Source organism: Hypomesus transpacificus, chromosome 20 (assembly GCF_021917145.1).
Source record: "Hypomesus transpacificus isolate Combined female chromosome 20, fHypTra1, whole genome shotgun sequence".
NCBI classification, from domain to species: domain Eukaryota; kingdom Metazoa; phylum Chordata; class Actinopteri; order Osmeriformes; family Osmeridae; genus Hypomesus; species Hypomesus transpacificus.
Window position 1 is genome coordinate 197,855 of NC_061079.1, and position 17,887 is coordinate 215,741.

Consider the following 17,887-nt stretch of genomic DNA (forward strand, 5'->3'; position numbering starts at 1 on the left):
ATTATTGCCCATTCATATTCGTAATTGTATATATTTTATAATTTACATTTTAAATTGTTTTATTTTTTAAATTGTTAGTTCCAAGGATTAATTAGACTACTGTACTTTTATACTTTGAAGATCCGTATGTGTTTATTTTTTGCACCTTCCGGCCACAGTAAGTTTCGTGTTTGTGTAAACCTACATGGCGAATGAAAGCAAATTCTGATTTTGAAGCCCATAAGCCTTAAGCAATGCAGGGGCAGACACCAGGCCACACGCCTGCAGTGCTAACCCTAACCCTGCAGTGCTAACCCTAACCCTGCAGTGCTAACCCTAACCCTGCAGTGCTAACTCTAACCCTGCAGTGCTAACCCTAACCCTGCAGTGCTAACTCTAACCCTGCAGTGCTAACCCTAACCCTGCAGTGCTAACCCTAACCCTAACCATGCAGTGCTAACCCTAACCCTGCAGTGCTAAATTTAACCCTGCAGTGGACTGCACTGAACTTGCTAACCAAATACAAACCGGGATCATGACACAGATGTGAAGTTGGGAAGTTTTTAGTTTTTATATAAAATCAGACCATCAGATACAAAGGAGTGTGTATAAAAGTAACAAAGGAAAATAAATGTATCTTATCTTTTCCATATTAAGCAGGTGTTCAAGTTAGTAGATGAAATGCAAAGGCACTAAATGTTCTACATTCCAGTTTTACGACATCAAACAGAAGCTGGGAAGAAAAATTAAATCACAGTGCTTCGTAGTTTTACAAAACACACACAAGACATAGTGCAGATTGTGCAACAATTTAAGATATGAGATACAAACAAGCATAAAATGATTCCACTTATTATACACAGAGTGTCCAATACATAGGTACACCTGCTCTTCAGGGACCAGGTGAATCCAGGGAACTCGGACCTTGTGTCCACGTACTCTCTGTCTCTCTCTCTTCCTCTGTGTCCCTCTCTCTCTCTCTTTCTCTCGCTGTCATTCTCTGTGTCTCTCTCTCTCTCTTCGTCTGTGTCCCTCTCTCTCTCTCTCTCTCTCTCTCTCTCTCTCTCTCTCTCTCCCTGTCGTTCTCTGTGTCTCTCTCTCTCTTCCATCAATACAAACAGGGATGAGACATAATCTGGAAGAATCTAGAAGCCTGAACACAATGACATGACATGGATTGTCTCCATGGACCATTCAGAGAATATTGTGGAAGACAAAAGATTTAAGTGCCTTTGGAAATGGTATAGTGAGTCCAAGACATGCTTTGAATGTGGATGTAGAACAGCACTTACAAACTAACAGCACTGGGTCTTATGAACACAAGTAGAGCAACGTTTTGACAGAATATCAAAACATCAACACTGCCTCCGTTAGCTAACAGATGTTTCCAGCAGGATACTGTCTCCTGCCAGAAGGCCGGAGCGGCTCGACAAACACGACAGCAGAGATCCACTAAGTAGAGATCCACTACCAGACCAATGACAGCAGAGATCCACTAAGTAGAGATCCACTACCAGACCAATGACGGCAGTCAGCCAGGGCCGGCAGCTGTGGATGGTTGGGTTAGGGTTAGGTAGTGTCCATGAGACAGGCAGGCAGACTGCAGCTCAGGGTTGGGAAGGTGCTACTACTGGCCTGGACACTCCGAGTATAATGAGCTACTTAACAGACAAGCCTCAGCATAGGAATGGGTATTTAAAACAGTACTCTTCCAAATGATGTCACACAGTAATTTCTAGAGCTTAAAACGTTTTTTTTTAAGTTTTTTGAGTATTACCACAATATAAAGTACACATGTATCACTACATAAGCACAACATGGAATGTTAAGAAGTCCAGCATTCTTTAGCGATGCCCTTAAGCTAACATTCCTGACTCTCAAACATTCTTTTTTCACAACAGATGAAGCTGGCAGCTTGGTAATAAAGGAATGATATTTGCCGTGGTCAGAGATGAATGCCAAGAAACTGCCAAGATATGAAAGATACAATCACAAACACCTAACACGGGCCAGTAGAAGAGGACTATGAGAAGCACAAGCCATGCAAAAATAATAATAATAATAATAATACTAATACTTTGGACAAACAACATGATAAACAATATAAACTTTTTGAATTCTGAATCGCTCTATAGACGTTCCTTGAGCCAAGAAATCATTTAGGCTTAGTATAGAGAAAATAATTACAGTAAGTAGCACTATACTTTAGAACTAATCTTATTCACAAATGTTTATCAGAGGTGGGGGAAACTGCATCAGGAATCAATGATCAAAAAGAGTTTAGGATCAAACTGATTCATGACGCAAACGGATGACTGTAACTCAATGGAAAAGATACATTTGGCATTTAAGCATTAAAAATAAAATCCAGCAAAATACATTTAAATGCATTTTAAAGCACAAAACCAGTTCAAAAGCACAGTAATAAAAACAAAGTGTTAATGGATGATATTTGGCCCATAACTTCCACAAGATGGAAGAGGAATGGCTTTGAGGCATTCTATAACAGTCAAACTACACTACAGAGCCCTGTTTAAACTGCTCTCATAAGACATGAAGTATTTCACATGAAAAGTGTTGGTTAGTAAATAAATTACATGCAAAAACAGTGTACATAATCTGGAGACACATTTGGAATAGGTTTGCATTCATTTGTTAAGTTTTTCATTTGAACTTGCTCTTGAGAGGAGTAACAGGCAAAGTTTCAGTAAAGCATAAAAAGACAAGTAATACCCATAACCATTCTAATCTACACCATCAAAAATGTATTACTGGTTTTGTACCATAATATCTTAAGACGTCAGATCTTCAACTGGTATGACTTTCGCAAGATATATTTGGAATTAAATCATAGTTTGTTTCCATGGTCCCTGTATTTATAAAACAAGTCAATCCTACATATTTACACAGTAATATAGTGAAATAGGAGGGTAATTTTTTTTTCATGATTTTAAGCCTTAGAATACATGATTTTTTGATCACACATGCATATGTAACGCTTTCAGCAGACAGAACTTAAACATTTTGAACATGAAACAGCATCTTCAACTAGTCCACCCTCCCCCCCCCCCCCCCCCCCCCACCCCCCCTGCCCCCAGCAGCGAGCTACGGTGGTCTGTCCCTTTCTGCTCCCTCTCACACCCCACCAGGTACTAGTTTTTCCGGATGTCAGCATAGACCACTGGCTCCATCTTGTGGAAGGAGTTGGGGTTCTGGCTTCCTGAGTGGTCTAACTGGGCGTAGATCACCGGGCCCTGTGTGTGGGGAGGACAAGGACAGACATGAATATCATGCAGGTTAAACAGAAGAGGGGAATAAGTATGTAATTATTAAGGAATTATGTAGAATAGTGATAAGGGCATAGGACCAAAGTGGGTTATGAACTGAGTGCCTTCTGTTAGCATTGCGGAACACGGCCCCAGCATTCTAGGTGTCAACAAGATACTATGAGGCCGTGTTGTTCAACACCAGGGGAGAGGCCTGGAATAAAGGTTCTTTAAACTGAGGGTTTCTGAGGAGGAATGAGTTTCACTTCTGGTTTCTGAGGAGGAATGAGTTTCACTTCTGCAGGTCTGCCTCATCATGTGTCTCATGAAGAAAGAGAAGCCTGTTTCATGGCCTACAGTCACAAGATCAGCAAACTGAACAACAAACCTAACTACCTACCCAACTGGGCAAAAAAAGTGGTCATGGCTGCAATGGAGACGGTTGTCTGAGCAAACAATATAAGAGCATGCAGCCCAGCAAGTTCAAAGGCCAGCAACCCTGTGGTCGAGTTCTGGTGAGCCTAGAGAGGGGTCATGCTGGGTGTTGACCCTCCTGTAAGGGTGCACAGGCCCCTGGTGTCCCTGGGTGCTCACCCCCTGTAAGGGTGCACAGACCCCCTGGTGTCCCTGGGTGTTGACCCCCTGTGAGGGTGCACAGGCCCCTGGTGTCCCTGGGTGTTGACCCCTGTAAGGGTGCACAGGCCCCTGGTGTCCCTGGGTGTTGACCCCCTGTAAGGGTGCACAGACCCCTGGTGTCCCTGGGTGTTGACCCCCTGTAAGGGTGCACAGGCCCCTGGTGTCCCTGGGTGTTGACCCCCTGTAAGGGTGCACAGACCCCTGGTGTCCCTGGGTGTTGACCCCCTGTAAGGGTGCACAGACCCCTGGTGTCCCTGGGTGTTGACCCCCTGTAAGGGTGCACAGACCCCTGGTGTCCCTGGGTGTTGACCCCCTGTAAGGGTGCACAGACCCCCTGGTGTCCCTGGGTGGCGGGGTGACTCACAGCTCCTACCTGCAGCGGGGCAGAGGGGCTGCTGCAACGTGAACCCTCTGAGCTTGATGCCGGCTTCTTCCCCGGGCGCGCCGCGCGGGAGCTCATACTCTCCACAGACGTGCAGCTGGGGTGTGTGTGTGTGTGGTGTGCGTGTGTGTGGTGCGCGTGTGTGTGGTGCGTTGTGCAGTTTATGAAGCATTGGCACGAGGCATGGACACAAACACAGACAGACAGACACAGACAGATATGGGAGATGGACAAAAAATGCAATGAGAGATGGTTATGCCCCTAGATATGAATTCACTGACTGTTCTTAGAGCAAGAGTCCTATGGTGATATGATATTGCTGGCACTAATGGAGGCATCTTCGCAAAAAATCTAATTCAATATAAACAATTATTCAATTTTGGTAAAAGTTTAATGGACATTCTCAGCCCATTTATCAGGACACAAAAATGACTGTCCACTTTAACGCAAGTTTACACTTAGATAGTCACAAGTACGATAAACATCAAAATGTGGGTCGGTCCCATCAATTCAGTCCAAATTGTGCGACATTCTGGACCTTTGAGGGTGTGGAACAGATGAGTCAAGCTAGGTTAGATCTACTTGAGAGATTAGTGGACATGCAGTTCATCTTGGTGAGTGACAACCTACAGAGGATCATACAGTCCAGGTAGGAGCGGCTGCATGGCCTTCTATCACGGTTGATTTCTATATGATTAGTTTACAGTGTTAGTTTAATGTGAGTTACCTCTGTGACACACACAGGTCTGCCTCAACTCTCTCCAAATGTTCCAGTAACGTATCAGGCTAATGATGTTGAGCTGTAAACACCATGGGATCTAAGGAGAGGCCCTGCAGACCGATCTAACCCTGCTTCAGTAGTAGCAGAGCTCTCTGCCATGATCCTAATCTGGTTTCAGGGAAAACATGAAAATAGTCCCTAGCCCTATCAGCCCTAACCCTATCAGCCCTAACCCTAACCCTAACCCTATCAGCCCTAACCCTAACCCTAGCCCTATCAGCCCTAACCCTATCAGCCCTAACCCTAACCCTAACCCTAGCCCTATCAGCCCTAACCCTATCAGCCCTAACCCTAACCCTAGCCCTATCAGCCCTAACCCTATCAGCCCTAACCCTAACCCTAGCCCTAACCCTATCAGCCCTAACCCTATCAGCCCTAACCCTATCAGCCCTAACCCTAACCCTAGCCCTATCAGCCCTAACCCTATCAGCCCTAACCCTAACCCTAGCCCTATCAGCCCTAACCCTATCAGCCCTAACCCTATCAGCCCTAACCCTATCAGCCCTAACCCTAACCCTAGCCCTATCAGCCCTAACCCTAACCCTAGCCCTAACCCTATCAGCCCTAACCCTATCAGCCCTAACCCTAACCCTAACCCTAACCCTAGCCCTATCAGCCCTAACCCTATCAGCCCTAACCCTAACCCTAGCCCTATCAGCCCTAACCCTATCAGCCCTAACCCTATCAGCCCTAACCCTAACCCTAGCCCTATCAGCCCTAACCCTATCAGCCCTAACCCTATCAGCCCTAACCCTAACCCTAGCCCTATCAGCCCTAACCCTATCAGCCCTAACCCTATCAGCCCTAACCCTATCAGCCCTAACCCTAACCCTAGCCCTATCAGCCCTAACCCTATCAGCCCTAACCCTATCAGCCCTAACCCTATCAGCCCTAACCCTAACCCTAGCCCTATCAGCCCTAACCCTATCAGCCCTAACCCTAACCCTAGCCCTATCAGCCCTAACCCTATCAGCCCTAACCCTATCAGCCCTAACCCTAACCCTAGCCCTATCAGCCCTAACCCTATCAGCCCTAACCCTATCAGCCCTAACCCTAACCCTAGCCCTATCAGCCCTAACCCTATCAGCCCTAACCCTATCAGCCCTAACCCTATCAGCCCTAACCCTAACCCTAGCCCTATCAGCCCTAACCCTATCAGCCCTAACCCTATCAGCCCTAACCCTAACCCTAGCCCTATCAGCCCTAACCCTATCAGCCCTAACCCTATCAGCCCTAACCCTAACCCTAGCCCTATCAGCCCTAACCCTATCAGCCCTAACCCTAACCCTAGCCCTATCAGCCCTAACCCTATCAGCCCTAACCCTAACCCTAGCCCTAGCCCTGCTCTCGCAATGAGCTGCTTCTCCCAGGTCTAGGCAGATCAACACTTCTTCTAAATTCTGGGAAGGGTCAGAGGAGGATAACTGCCCCTCTGCAAGATCTTTCTGCAGTAACTTAGATACAAATTTAAGATAATGGAATACTACTTACACATTATTTAGCTGTTTATTATTCCCTGAACATGGTTTGTCTGATAATGCTACAACTGCAATCCTTTCATACATTACAGGACAGTTATGAGGAAACATGTGGACATGTATGACTTCTAAAGGAGTGAAGTGGAGGACAGTAACCAGCGAGTCTCAGGTGACACGTTAGTGGTTAGCAGAGAGAGATGACAAGCAGGACAGGACATGGGTGTTAGATGACATGCCAAGCTTCATGATGCACTTGTTTAAACTGCACCTAGGAGTATAGTAGTATATGTAAACACAAGAGAAGTTGATATTTTGGAAATCAACATTCTTGGTACTTAACTAAAATCAGTTTTAGCTTAAACCTAGTGACAGTTTATCTTGTTTGGGAGGGGGGGTTCCGATCAAAGGTCTGAATTAACTTTCTATTTCCAGAATTGGACAACAGAATGATTCTTCAATGACCTTAATGATAATGTTGACTGAGTGAGAATAAATTGACTATTTGATGCTATTTACATCTTGGCATTCTCCTAGGGTCACTTTTGACAAGACATTGTTTGGGTAACTCACCAAAACAGTTATTGTATTACCCCTGAAAACTCAAGCAATAAACAGCCGTTTCTGTAGTGAGGAGCAACCTGGTCATCCCTGAGGTTAGGGTTAGGTCCCCTCAGCTGTTATGGTACAAAGCAGCATCACTAGACCACTAGATGAACACCACTGTTCAAGGACTGACAGTTAAGCACATCTGTGCATATTACTGCTAAGTTCATTGTGATCGCTTTAGATACATGCGGTGAGTGGGTTTAAACACAGTACGTTGAATGCACGAGAGGAAGACACCATTTTGTAATTGTAGAACAGCAATTCCCATCAAAGCAATAACATACCCCAGCCCCTTAACCCCAGCCCCTAAACCCCAGCCCCTAAACCCCAGCCCCTTAACCCCAGCCCCTGAACCCCAGCCCCTGAACCCCAGCCCCTGAACCCCAGGCCCTGAACCCCAGGCCCTGAACCCCAGGCCCTGAACCCCAGCCCCTGAACCCCAGCCCCTGAACCCCAGCCCCTGAACCCCAGCCCCTGAACCCCAGCCCCTGAACCCCAGCCCCTGAACCCCAGCCCCTGAACCCCAGCCCCTTAACCCCAGCCCCTGAACCCCAGCCCCTGAACCCCAGCCCCTGAACCCCAGCCCCTGAACCCCAGCCCCTGAACCCCAGCCCCTGAACCCCAGCCCCTGAACCCCAGGCCCTGAACCCCAGCCCCTGAACCCCAGCCCCTGAACCCCAGGCCTGGGGACCTGATGCAGCAGTGCTCAGCAGATCACTTACCCCTCGTAGTCATGTTGGGTTTGGTGCCTCTTAATGATCAGGCAGGTAACCAAGGCGATAAGGATGAGACCAATGACAGCACCGAACACAGCCCCCACTATGACACCTGTACTGGTCAGAGGGAGGGACTCTGGGAAGCACAGACAACATGGCTGTAAACAGACCTGAACACCACACCAAGTATGGCCAGCCCCTTTTCAAATAACGCATGTGTTTCAGTCCTAACCCCACAGTAGTAGTCTAAGCATGTTCACCTTTCATAACGACTTTCAGCTCCGTGCGAGAGGGCGAGCCTGATATGTCGGGAGGGTTCTTCACGTCACATAAGTAGGTGCCGTTGTCGTTGAACTGAGCCTGCAGCAGCTGGACGGAGACATCCTTCTTGTTCAGGTCTCCCACCCACTTGATTCTATCTACAAACTGGGGCAAGCTTCCCTGGAACTCCTTCCCAGCACTGTAGTAGAATATCTGCTCGAAAAAAGAGAATATTTCAATGGAATAAAATATAAATAGTAATAATAATTGCTAAATGTCAAAATGGCTTAACCCAGAAACCATGACAAAACATGCAGTTTCATATCAAGAACCTTCAAAACGAGTGGCAACTTGCCGGCAGCAACAACAGAACCATGAACAAGTCTGGCCACACCTTCTTATTCACATGGCAATATAATGCCCGGAAGCAGCTTGTCCCTGGAGCTAGGGATCTGAAGAACGCTCCCTAGAGGGCAGGGATACATAAACAGGTTCTCACCGAAATTCCTGAGTTGGAGGGATCTGCTCCGTGCGGACGGAAGTTCCAAGCGACCGACGCCTGGCTGCTGATCACCTCCCGAGATCTGAAGGAGCACCTGAGGACCCCTGTGGTGCCGTTCTCCACCAGCAGCTCTGGAGGGGTGTACACGTCTATTGCTGCACTGGGAGGCGTACCTGATGAACCAGAGGACTATCTGTTTCACCTCTTAACAAAATAGTATACTGCAGTACTTTATGTATGTTTAATATGTGCTAAGGACCAGTTTATAAACAAATGAGGTACTCTACTCAGGCAACTAGTTCAACTGTAAGCTCCTGTAGAGTTGCTTAAGCAAGGATCCCTGTAACAGTGACATACCAAAGACAACACTATAAGAGATGCCTGGTGTTAATAGTATTTATTAAAATATATTCGTTTGGCAGATGTTTTTCAAAAGCGACGTATAGGGGGTGATTTTAACCCGCGACCCACTTGATCTACAGTCAAATGCTATACCAATGAGTTGTTCTCATAGCGACATTAAATATGCAGATATACAGACCTGAACATATGAAATACATATATATATTTATATATAAATACATTTGTTTTAAATTTGTTTTTTACTGATTCATGCAAACCTTCGCCTTTGAAATCACACAAGCCAAGACCTCTGGCTAAAGACATATCTCACAGGAGGTAGCACAACCATCTGGGACAGGAATGTAGTTAGGGTATTATTTGTGTGGCGCGATCAATAAAAAAATGGCAGTGATTGTTGCAAACCATATGAAGTGCATGGGAAAACTTCACATGTAAAAATGATGGTTATTATGTCAACATCACTCGTTTCACACCCACTGATTGGGATTAATGAGTGCTCACTCTTTGTTTACGGTCGTCATAAACCTACGAGCTATGCTCGCCATATATCGACATGAGGCTAATTGTCTAATGTCGAAGCTAGGTTTTTATGCATTTAGCTAACTAAATACATGGCCAAGTAGGAGGCGACATGCTACGATAGCTACTACATTGAGCATAGAAGCTATGTACCATGAATGGATCCAGGCAAATAGTACAACCAAGTACAATGCTAATAGCCTAGCACTCGCGTACAGTCCTATGTCAAACACAACAGCTGCGTAAATTGGCTACCGTACCTTCGGATATCTACTAGCTTACCTAGCTATATTAGCTAGCTAGTGCTAAGTTACAGTAGTGCTAGCGTTTTGCGAAGGATTCTTAGCTAGCCTAGCTAGTTGTATTAGACTATCAAAATGTGACAGACTTACCAAAAAGAACACTTAACGTAAATCCACATAGTAAAACTCTACATGCTAGGTTTGTCAGTCTGAGCTCCATATTGTACAATGCACCAATGTTGCCTCCTCCTTGTTTTTCTACTCGAACGCTTGCCAGCTGGTCCAGGGGCTCATCCACAAACCCTTCCTGGAGTATGAAACAGCATTTCCATGAAGCTGGCCCTAAAAGTCCACACTAGCTTTTCCGGTTTGGCCTTTAAAAAGGGTCATATTAATATTATATATATTATAATATATATATATATATTATAATATATATAATATAAGATATATTATGTATTAAAAAGTATAAGTTTCAGTTTCATACGTTTTTTCAGTTTCAAACGTAAAGTTTCAAACTTGAAGATGGGTCATAGTTTTGCACACACAAAAAAAGTTGTGGCGACCCATCTTCACGTTTGAAAAAAAAACGTATGAAACTGAAACTTAGACTTTTTAATACATATAAAGTTAATAACGTTTTTAAACATAACATGAGTTACTCAAAGTTTGCTAAACTTTTTCAATGTTGTAAAATAATTTGGTATGTCTACTAATTGTCATGAAATGTTAAAATGTCCTACCTGCTCTGTGATCCGGTGTACTCACTTACATAATATGGAGTCTCGACGGGTCGTTATCCGATTCGAGACTTCGTACAAGTTAGGAGTCGAGGGTAGTAAAACAGCTGCCGCTCCTGTCCCCTCACCTGGAGGCAGTGTGCCACTGTTCCTGTCATACCGAGCTGGCACGTGCCACCACTGATGTTATTGGAGTCTGTGGATTTATCCTTGACAGATGTCAGATTAGCTGTTCACATCTGAAGCACTGCATCTCACCTTAAGAAGCCTGTGAGATGGAGACACTTTCTAACTGGCCCAGTTATTCTTTCGGTGGCAAGTGTAATCGCAATTTATTTTCTTGTTAGATTTGGGATGCTCATTCCTGTCATTTTATTTAGTCTGTATGTGTCCAAGACCTGCTCAGTTTCCTCCAGATGAGGTGTCAGAACTCAAGGTTGTGAGAAGTGAGGGATCACCCTTGCAAGGAAGGTTTCTCCACATTAAGAAAAATGAATACTCCAGATACTTAATATTAGTAACTACACAACCCAACTTTGCATTGTCCTGTTTTGCATTAAAGATTGATTTTGCTCACTTATTAAAAAAATATAGAGCTCTAAATAGCATAAAAGTAGAAGACTGGATTGGAAACAATCTGGGAGACCCAAACATGTGAATAGGGTTCCACTGTGACATTCACTAGATTGTGAGATATACAGTATTTATATACACTGTATACATATTTTATTATATACATACAATTCATACTTAGCTCCCTCCTCATAGTAAAACTTTCATTCAAAAGAAGTAATAGGTTGAGGAACACAAACACGTATTTACTGCATTATCAGACTCCAGCATCCTGTGCCATTTGAATCCTCTAAACATGTCCCTGTTAAATCAGTCAATACACATGACTTACAGTTCCATTACAAGATTGGTTTATCCTAATCAAGAACATTCTTAACAAGGAATTACTGCAGGTAATTGAAGATGGATAAAAAGTGCATGTCAATCTAAAATATGTTTGGCAAAATAGTCAACCCTTTGATTATGGTTTGTGAAACTATCAGTTATTTGGTTGAGGTGTACCAACTCTCATCCCATGTTTTGAAACAACTAAAAAGAAGGGCAATTGAATATGAAAAATCTGGTAAAATTTCCCTTTAAGATTTCAAAAACTACTCCGTCTTACATCTTGGCATACTTTCTTTCATGTGGCTATCAGCATTAGCGCACCCATTAACTTTATCTGTGTTAGCGCTTAGCTTCCCTTCCACCATCAGCTTGCGTATGAGGTCATGGGGGCCCTTGCCCAGGAGGGCTGAGGGCTGGCGGTAGGAGCCCCCTAGCCGGTCCCACAGGGTGAAGTACTGGCCGTAGTTATAGTCAAAGAACAGGTGGTGGTCAGTGTGGTGGGCGGAGCCGTTCACCACCTCCTGGAGGAGGCGGGGCACGCGGTAGTCCCCATCGTGGATGGACACGGTCCAGATGTTGACGAAGAGGTAGAGGCCCAGGTACAGCACCTTGTGTAGGGGGAAGAGGAAGGGGTAGATGTGGTAGGGTAGGCCCTGGAGGAAGCCATCCACCGGGTGGAAGGCGTGGCTGGCGAAGGGCGTGGGGATCTTCCACACGTGGTGCGGCTTGTGGAAGTTCTGAGGTTAGCAAGATGCAACAGAAATACAGTTATTAGATCATCTCTTTATTTAATGATTGGTCCTTGGTTTCAGATTGTATGAATATGATTTAAAAGGTAGGGTTTGGGTATGGCATCCAACTAAGAGTTTAGCACTAGGAAAGGACCACACAGTTTTACAGCATCTGGGAGACATCGCTGTTAGAGCACACTTACCTTGTAAATCCGTTTGTGATGCAGGAACCGGTGAATCCAATAGATACACATATCAGTAAATAAAAGGAAAGATATCATGCTGAATAACACGCCAGGCCAGCCTGAAACACACACACAAACACACATTATTAGTTGTTTAGGAACACGTTGCTAATAAAACCTTTTCCATGTATGAATTCAGTTTTTACCCAGGGGAGATTCGTTGACGTTGTCGTACAGTTTGCTATAACCTCTGACTTCTGCAAAGAACAAGGCTACTGTGGGAATACTGATCACAGGAAGTGATGTTATGGCGTATTTGATCTCCCTCAATACCTGGTTCTGGGGAGAAACAACAATCTCTCAACAAGGCATTTTCCCTCTGTCTCTTAATAGACATGGGATTTAGAAAGCCAACCACCCAAATAATAATGTTGTAAATAAACCCCATTGTTATTACTCACAATCTAAAAAAAATTGCTTTCCATTTTCAGTGAGGATTTTGTGATAGGTTTAAAGGAAAGAGAACCTACTTCCAGAAACTGTGGATGTTTCATGAGTTTGTGGTCGAAGATGAAGAAGAAGCTTAGCCCGCCCAGTCCCAGGTACAGCACAGCGGCCCCCAGGTTGGTCACCAGCAGAAGGCTGATCAACTGGCGCAGCGCCCCGTCCTCGGGCCAGGACGACGGGTACACATACGGGGTAAGGACGTAGTGGTCGGATACTTTGAGCACCAGATCCATGGCTGAATCTGTTACATCGAGGATGAGCAGCACTTAACAGATCTGTTCAAGCTATTCTTTACTCAACAGTGTAAACTTTTTCAACTGCATACGACCGAACGGTTTACAAAACAGTATTTTGTGCTACAGAAAGGACTCTCTATTGATGTAGGATAATGCATGCTACACTTGTACAATGAATGAACACCATTAATTAACTGTGATCACGGTACCAAACGTTAGGACATTATGCTACGAAACTGCAGTCTCATCTGTGTACTATTCATTTAGCTATTTAATGTAATTTATTTTCAAAAAAATGTTACAATATTAATAAATTGCTGTTATGTACGTACCTGTTCAGAGTCCACTAAGCCAATATACGTGTTATCAAAACTAAAGGCGCTGCAATGTGCAACTTTCTTTTGGTTGACGCCACTACGCCAAGCAATCCGCATCCAATGGTATGATACGTCGTCATCACGAAGAAGAAATTCTTAGGTATGATTGGACAAATTCTTGATCTGATCATGGCGTTACGAAGGGCAGTTAAAATTTTTAAAGACACACGGCAGTCATTATTATCATTATATAAAAAATATTTCAGGAAATATATTTAAAAAGTTGTTTTGAAAAAAGAGCTTTAAGTAGGACAAAGATCAAATACTGTATCAAATGTCAGTTGACGGACATGATGTAGTACAGAATTAATTTTGAGTTCAGCCAGGTGCAGCTTTCTTTGTCAATAACGTTTTCTGGTTACGTAATTACCCTGCGACGATTGTATCGGAACAGAACAGAGATGGCTAGCTAGTATATAAACTTTTGGAAAATTGTACCCAGTGATCTCTCAATGGATACACTTTTCAAGGAAAAGGGTAGCATCGGTCAAGGTGATATTCATCCAGGTTTTGGGTTAGGGTAGCAACCCTACACTTACACCTCCACTAGCAGCAGCAGTCTACCGTTGAAACGGTGTGAAGTGGAGCAGACCATCTTCCGAACAGTAGGTGGCAGTAATGCACCTCATAAACGTTGGTTGCAAATCTGCCATAACCTCAACCGAAGAAAAAAAGTCGTTTTAAAACCTGACGTTAACGTGTTTGTGTCTGAAGTTAGCTTATTTTACTAAATTGTCTAGTTGATTACTTACTAAACAAGGAACTGCAAAATACGGTGCTTCACAGTGGCAGCACAAGGTGACGTAACTCTCCAGTGACTGAACCAAACGGCCGATCATGGACAGTGAAGTTCAGAGAGACGGCAGGGTCCTGGACCTTACAGACGATGCTTGGAGAGAAGATCGTCTACCTTATGAAGATGTGACCATCCCACTGGTAAACTGCAGGATTTAAAAAAAAATTGTATGATCCGATAACGTTCTAAGATGACCTCAACGGTTCTGCACCTTATTTTGTGTAGGAAGACATTGGTTTTCGGCTCGCTATAAAATACTTTACTAAATGCACAGCATGAAACTTTTAAACTGTGTTTGTTTCCTCTTGTAGAGTGAACTACCTGAGGCAGAACAAGACAACGGAGGATCGACGGAGTCTGTGAAAGAACAAGAGATGAAGTGGTCGGATCTAGCTCTGCAAAGTCTGCATGAAAACACACCCAACTCCGGAACTTAGTGGATCGACTGACCAAGGAGGCTAGTTTCTAGCAATGACACGAAGCTGAAATTTTTGAAACACGTTTGAAAATATGTAAATATAGCTACTTGAGTGCAAAAGTAGAGCTGTCTTTAGTCTGTGTATAAATGTGTAAGCATGAGGTTTTGTCTTTTTGCCATGAAGTCAACTCTTAATACTACTTATTAAATAGTTCCTCAATGGATATTGCAGTCAAATAAATACTGGATTTTCACTTTCACACATCCTCCATTTGTATTTAACTTTATTCAGTTAACAGTCCATCCAAACCCTGTAATAACTGGGGAAGGACTACAGGACAAACAAGGTCTTTGTTTACATCTCAAAGGTAACAGGCATTCGTACATCCAGTCATAGGAGACCATACATTAGTGCAGGAATGCTTATGTCAAACCCCCCACACTGTTTGGTCCCTCTAACAATGAAGGACAGACAACTGGGCCAAAACATTCCATTTGAGTTTAATTCATATTTTCATAGCAAAATACATCAAAACTAGGAATGGCACAGTCGCAGAACAAATACATTAAAATGCTCCTGTACCAGTTGAAAGGACCCTATTGCAGATTTCATGTTATTCTGAACCCAATTCAGATGTGAATTCATGTAGTATTGCCAATGCATGTCCATAGCAACATAGGGCTACAAAGATTTGCAGATTTCCATCCTCCAACATCCAAAAAGTACACATTGGATCACAGACCTGCTCTTTCACAGACCAGTGGACATGCATTTCTAAAATGCAAAACTTCCCCATAATAATTCATACGCACAGACGCCAAATCATTTTCTGGTGTGGAAGAAAATAATTTTTACCAGTAGCTTGTTGAATACATGTATTGTATTTGTGTAATTCAGGTGTGATGGACCTTTTGTCTTTAATATCAAAGAGCTTCATATGATTGGCAAAGTCATTTCAGAATGGCAATTAGTAAAGGAATTATGGTAAATTTGGTACCATTTGTAAAAAGTGTTTTAGAATTTGACTTGACTGAATTCATGAAACCCCTGGTCAGACCAGCTGTCCTGCAGAGACTGCTGGGCTTCAGGTCCAACTACTTTCCTTCAGGTAGCAGAAGTGAGTCATTCAGCGTGTATTTGTGTATCTGGCCTCTGCAGCCTCTGCTCCGGGAGGAAGGCCCCCTGGCCCAGGGCCGTAGAGTAAGCCCTGCTGGGGGCCGTGAAGCTGGGCTGGGGGGGCTGGCCGGAGGGGGGCTGGGGTCCAGAGGGGAAGCTGGGCTGGCCGGAGGGGGGCTGGAGGCCAGGGGAGAAGTCATCTATGTTGTCGTAGTGGGACTGGACGGTCATGGTGCTGAGTCTCTGGTAGGAGTAGTCCCGGTCTGCATCAGGAGGGATTTGGCTGTAGTGCTGTGGCTCCCGAGTACCGCTGAGGGACCTGTCTGGCCTCGGGGGTGGGGCGGGGGGCGGGGCAGAAGTGGGATGGCCACTCAAGGTTTTCACCCTGCTGGGGAGGCCGTCCAGCTCAGTCTCATATCGAGGCTGGAGGCTCCTGGCCTCTGAGGGCTCCAGCCACCTGCTGCCTCCAGCTCTACTGTCCTCCACCTCACGCCGGCTAGACTCCTGCTGATTGGCCATGCTGTGGGCCGGGGGTGGGGCTTGGTGTGAGGCTCGGCAGGTCCTGGAGCTGCTGTGCTTGGCCGTCCCGTTGCCCTGGTTACCCTGGCAGAGTTTCTCCGTCTCCAGGTACAGGAGCACCGCTGGGTCTGGGGGCAGCTGTCTGGGGGGGCGCCGGCCCTCACCGCCCTCGGCAGCCAACAGCATGCCATCGCCGGGGTCAGATTTACTGCGTAGGTGCAGTGAGTCGTAGCCAGACACATCGGAGGGCAGGAACAGGCCCACGTTGTCGTACTGGGACATGACCGGAGCCTTCACCCTCTGCCGAGGACGGCTGTCCCTGTGCAGCGAGAGCCTGCCAAGCTGCTCCCGCTCCTCAGGGTCCCAGGAGACGTACACCTTGGAGCCCCGCCCGGGGGGCATGTCCCTGCTCACAAAGCCGTGCTCTTGGCCCGGGGGCGGGGCGTGGCGGGACAGGAAGTGGTACCCCCCGGCCTTGCTGCCCACCCGGCCGGGGCCGTCCCTGCCGCCAAAGGAGTGTGTGTGTCGCAGGCGGACCGTGCCATAGGGGTCCATGTCGTAAAAGGGTGCGTCCAGAGGGCTGGGGCCAGAGTAGGGGCTGTAGCGGTACTGGACCCGGCCGTTCTCAAAGTAGGGCTGCAGCTGGGTGACGTGGTAGTCTGCCTGCGGAGGCTGGAAGGCGGGGCAGCTGTAGACGGGGCGCCGGTAGAACAGCAGCTCCTCGTCCAGGGGGGCGTGGCTCCTCTGAGGGGGGAGGGGAAGCAGGCTGGGGGGTGCATGCAGCGAGTGCACTCGGCGGAGGCTAGGGTACACGTGGGCCCCGTCCGCAGGGCAGCAGGCCTGGCCGCGGTGCCCCGGCCCCGGAGAGGCGTACTCCCTCCTGGGGGGGCCCCTGGCAGCCTGGGGGTGGCGGCGGGGGCCCAGGGTGCTGTAGTGGACGTCGCGGGCGCTGTAAGGTATCTGAGGCTCAGTCTTAGATGCGTAGGAGAGGCGAGGAGGGCCAGTGTCGGGCCTGTGGTGGTATACCGAGGAGGGCTGGGCCACCAGCCCCCGCTGCTGGAAGAAGGCCTCGCTGGCAGAAGGCAGGGCATCACCCTGGCTGTGGTGGTACAGGTAGGCGGCCTGGAGGGAGGCAGGCTTGCGAGGGTGCTGGTGGGCTGCGGGGCCAGGGGCCTCCACCGGCAGGCTGGGGAAGTTAGCAGCGTGGCTGGCCTCCGTCTGGCTAAGAGCTGCAGTGGCCAGTCTGCTCTCGATGGAGCGAACAGGGGGGGCAGGAGGGGGGCCGAGCGGGGGCCGGGCCTCAGGCTGGACTGGTCTGATGGTGTCCCAAGGCTTTTTCACCACAGGCTCGTCTACGGAGGGGGCAGAGGCCCCTCTGGTGGTAGGCTGAGGCTGGGGATAAGGCTGTTTGTGAGGCTGGGGATAAGGCTGAGGCTGTGTATGCACCTGATGCTGTATGGCCAGCAGAACCTCTGTTGGAGGCTGAGGCTGTAGAGGCTCGCGGGGTCTAGGCAGCTCCGCCTCATCAGGGACCTGAAACTCAGAAACACCATGAGAGGAATCATCCTAAGCATGCTAGCTGGATTACGTACTAACCCTAACCCTACTAACCGTAACCCTACAGGATTAG

At 46.5% G+C, this 17,887-nt stretch overlaps 4 protein-coding genes across 9 annotated transcripts in view; 1 reads left to right on the forward strand and 3 right to left on the reverse strand.

Moving 5' to 3' along the window:
* Nucleotides 1-526: 526 nt before the first annotated feature.
* Nucleotides 527-10,621, reverse strand: mpzl1l (myelin protein zero-like 1 like). 4 transcript variants are annotated; one of them, XM_047043306.1, is made up of 7 exons: nucleotides 10,475-10,621; nucleotides 9,882-10,038; nucleotides 8,605-8,780; nucleotides 8,105-8,318; nucleotides 7,851-7,980; nucleotides 4,213-4,360; nucleotides 3,240-4,168 (listed from the first exon to the last, which is right to left on the reverse strand). In XM_047043306.1, exons 2-7 carry the CDS (start codon nucleotides 9,949-9,951, stop codon nucleotides 3,836-3,838), a joined length of 1,071 nt encoding a protein of 356 aa, XP_046899262.1. In that variant the 5' UTR covers nucleotides 9,952-10,038; nucleotides 10,475-10,621; the 3' UTR covers nucleotides 3,240-3,835. The 4 variants fall into 4 exon arrangements, with proteins under 4 accessions (XP_046899264.1, XP_046899263.1, XP_046899262.1 ...); XM_047043308.1 differs by lacking the exons at nucleotides 3,240-4,168; nucleotides 10,475-10,621 and adding an exon at nucleotides 527-3,233 and having other exon boundaries at nucleotides 4,255-4,360; nucleotides 9,882-10,105; XM_047043307.1 differs by lacking the exons at nucleotides 3,240-4,168; nucleotides 10,475-10,621 and adding an exon at nucleotides 527-3,233 and having other exon boundaries at nucleotides 4,246-4,360; nucleotides 9,882-10,105.
* A 539-nt stretch (nucleotides 10,622-11,160) lies between these two features.
* sc5d (sterol-C5-desaturase) lies at nucleotides 11,161-13,466 on the reverse strand. Its single transcript, XM_047043309.1, has 5 exons — nucleotides 13,363-13,466; nucleotides 12,818-13,035; nucleotides 12,494-12,626; nucleotides 12,306-12,406; nucleotides 11,161-12,108 (listed from the first exon to the last, which is right to left on the reverse strand). Exons 2-5 carry the CDS (start codon nucleotides 13,025-13,027, stop codon nucleotides 11,635-11,637), a joined length of 918 nt encoding a protein of 305 aa, XP_046899265.1. The 5' UTR covers nucleotides 13,028-13,035; nucleotides 13,363-13,466; the 3' UTR covers nucleotides 11,161-11,634.
* A 517-nt stretch (nucleotides 13,467-13,983) lies between these two features.
* On the forward strand, nucleotides 13,984-14,881 carry anapc13 (anaphase promoting complex subunit 13). The gene is made up of 2 exons (XM_047043310.1): nucleotides 13,984-14,343; nucleotides 14,515-14,881. The coding sequence occupies exons 1-2, from the start codon at nucleotides 14,245-14,247 to the stop codon at nucleotides 14,638-14,640; spliced, it is 225 nt and encodes a 74-aa protein (XP_046899266.1). The 5' UTR covers nucleotides 13,984-14,244; the 3' UTR covers nucleotides 14,641-14,881.
* Nucleotides 14,882-15,102: 221 nt separating this feature from the next.
* arhgap32b (Rho GTPase activating protein 32b) overlaps nucleotides 15,103-17,887 on the reverse strand; it is a 34,784-nt gene continuing 31,999 nt past the window's right edge. For 2 of the 3 annotated variants that reach the window (XM_047043302.1, XM_047043303.1), the window contains one exon: nucleotides 15,103-17,796. In XM_047043302.1, coding sequence (XP_046899258.1) covers nucleotides 15,745-17,796 — 2,052 coding nt within the window. In that variant the 3' untranslated portion in view covers nucleotides 15,103-15,744. The remainder of the gene's footprint in view (nucleotides 17,797-17,887) is intronic. The other variant, XM_047043301.1, reaches the window with a different exon arrangement.

Bases quoted from the DNA above. Each gene is read 5' to 3' on its own strand.
- mpzl1l (XM_047043306.1), bottom strand. From the start codon at position 9,951: ATGGAGCTCAGACTGACAAACCTAGCATGTAGAGTTTTACTATGTGGA. The intron at 8,319-8,604 runs GTGAGAACCTGT...TTTTTCGAGCAG, and splicing joins CCTCCAACTCAGGAATTTCG to ATATTCTACTACAGTGCTGG. The intron at 7,981-8,104 runs GTGAACATGCTT...TGTGCTTCCCAG, and splicing joins GCTGAAAGTCGTTATGAAAG to AGTCCCTCCCTCTGACCAGT.
- sc5d (XM_047043309.1), bottom strand. From the start codon at position 13,027: ATGGATCTGGTGCTCAAAGTATCCGACCACTACGTCCTTACCCCGTAT. The intron at 12,627-12,817 runs GTAGGTTCTCTT...GTTTCTCCCCAG, and splicing joins AACATCCACAGTTTCTGGAA to AACCAGGTATTGAGGGAGAT. The intron at 12,109-12,305 runs GTAAGTGTGCTC...TGCTAACCTCAG, and splicing joins ATCACAAACGGATTTACAAG to AACTTCCACAAGCCGCACCA.
- anapc13 (XM_047043310.1), top strand. From the start codon at position 14,245: ATGGACAGTGAAGTTCAGAGAGACGGCAGGGTCCTGGACCTTACAGAC. The intron at 14,344-14,514 runs GTAAACTGCAGG...TTCCTCTTGTAG, and splicing joins AAGATGTGACCATCCCACTG to AGTGAACTACCTGAGGCAGA.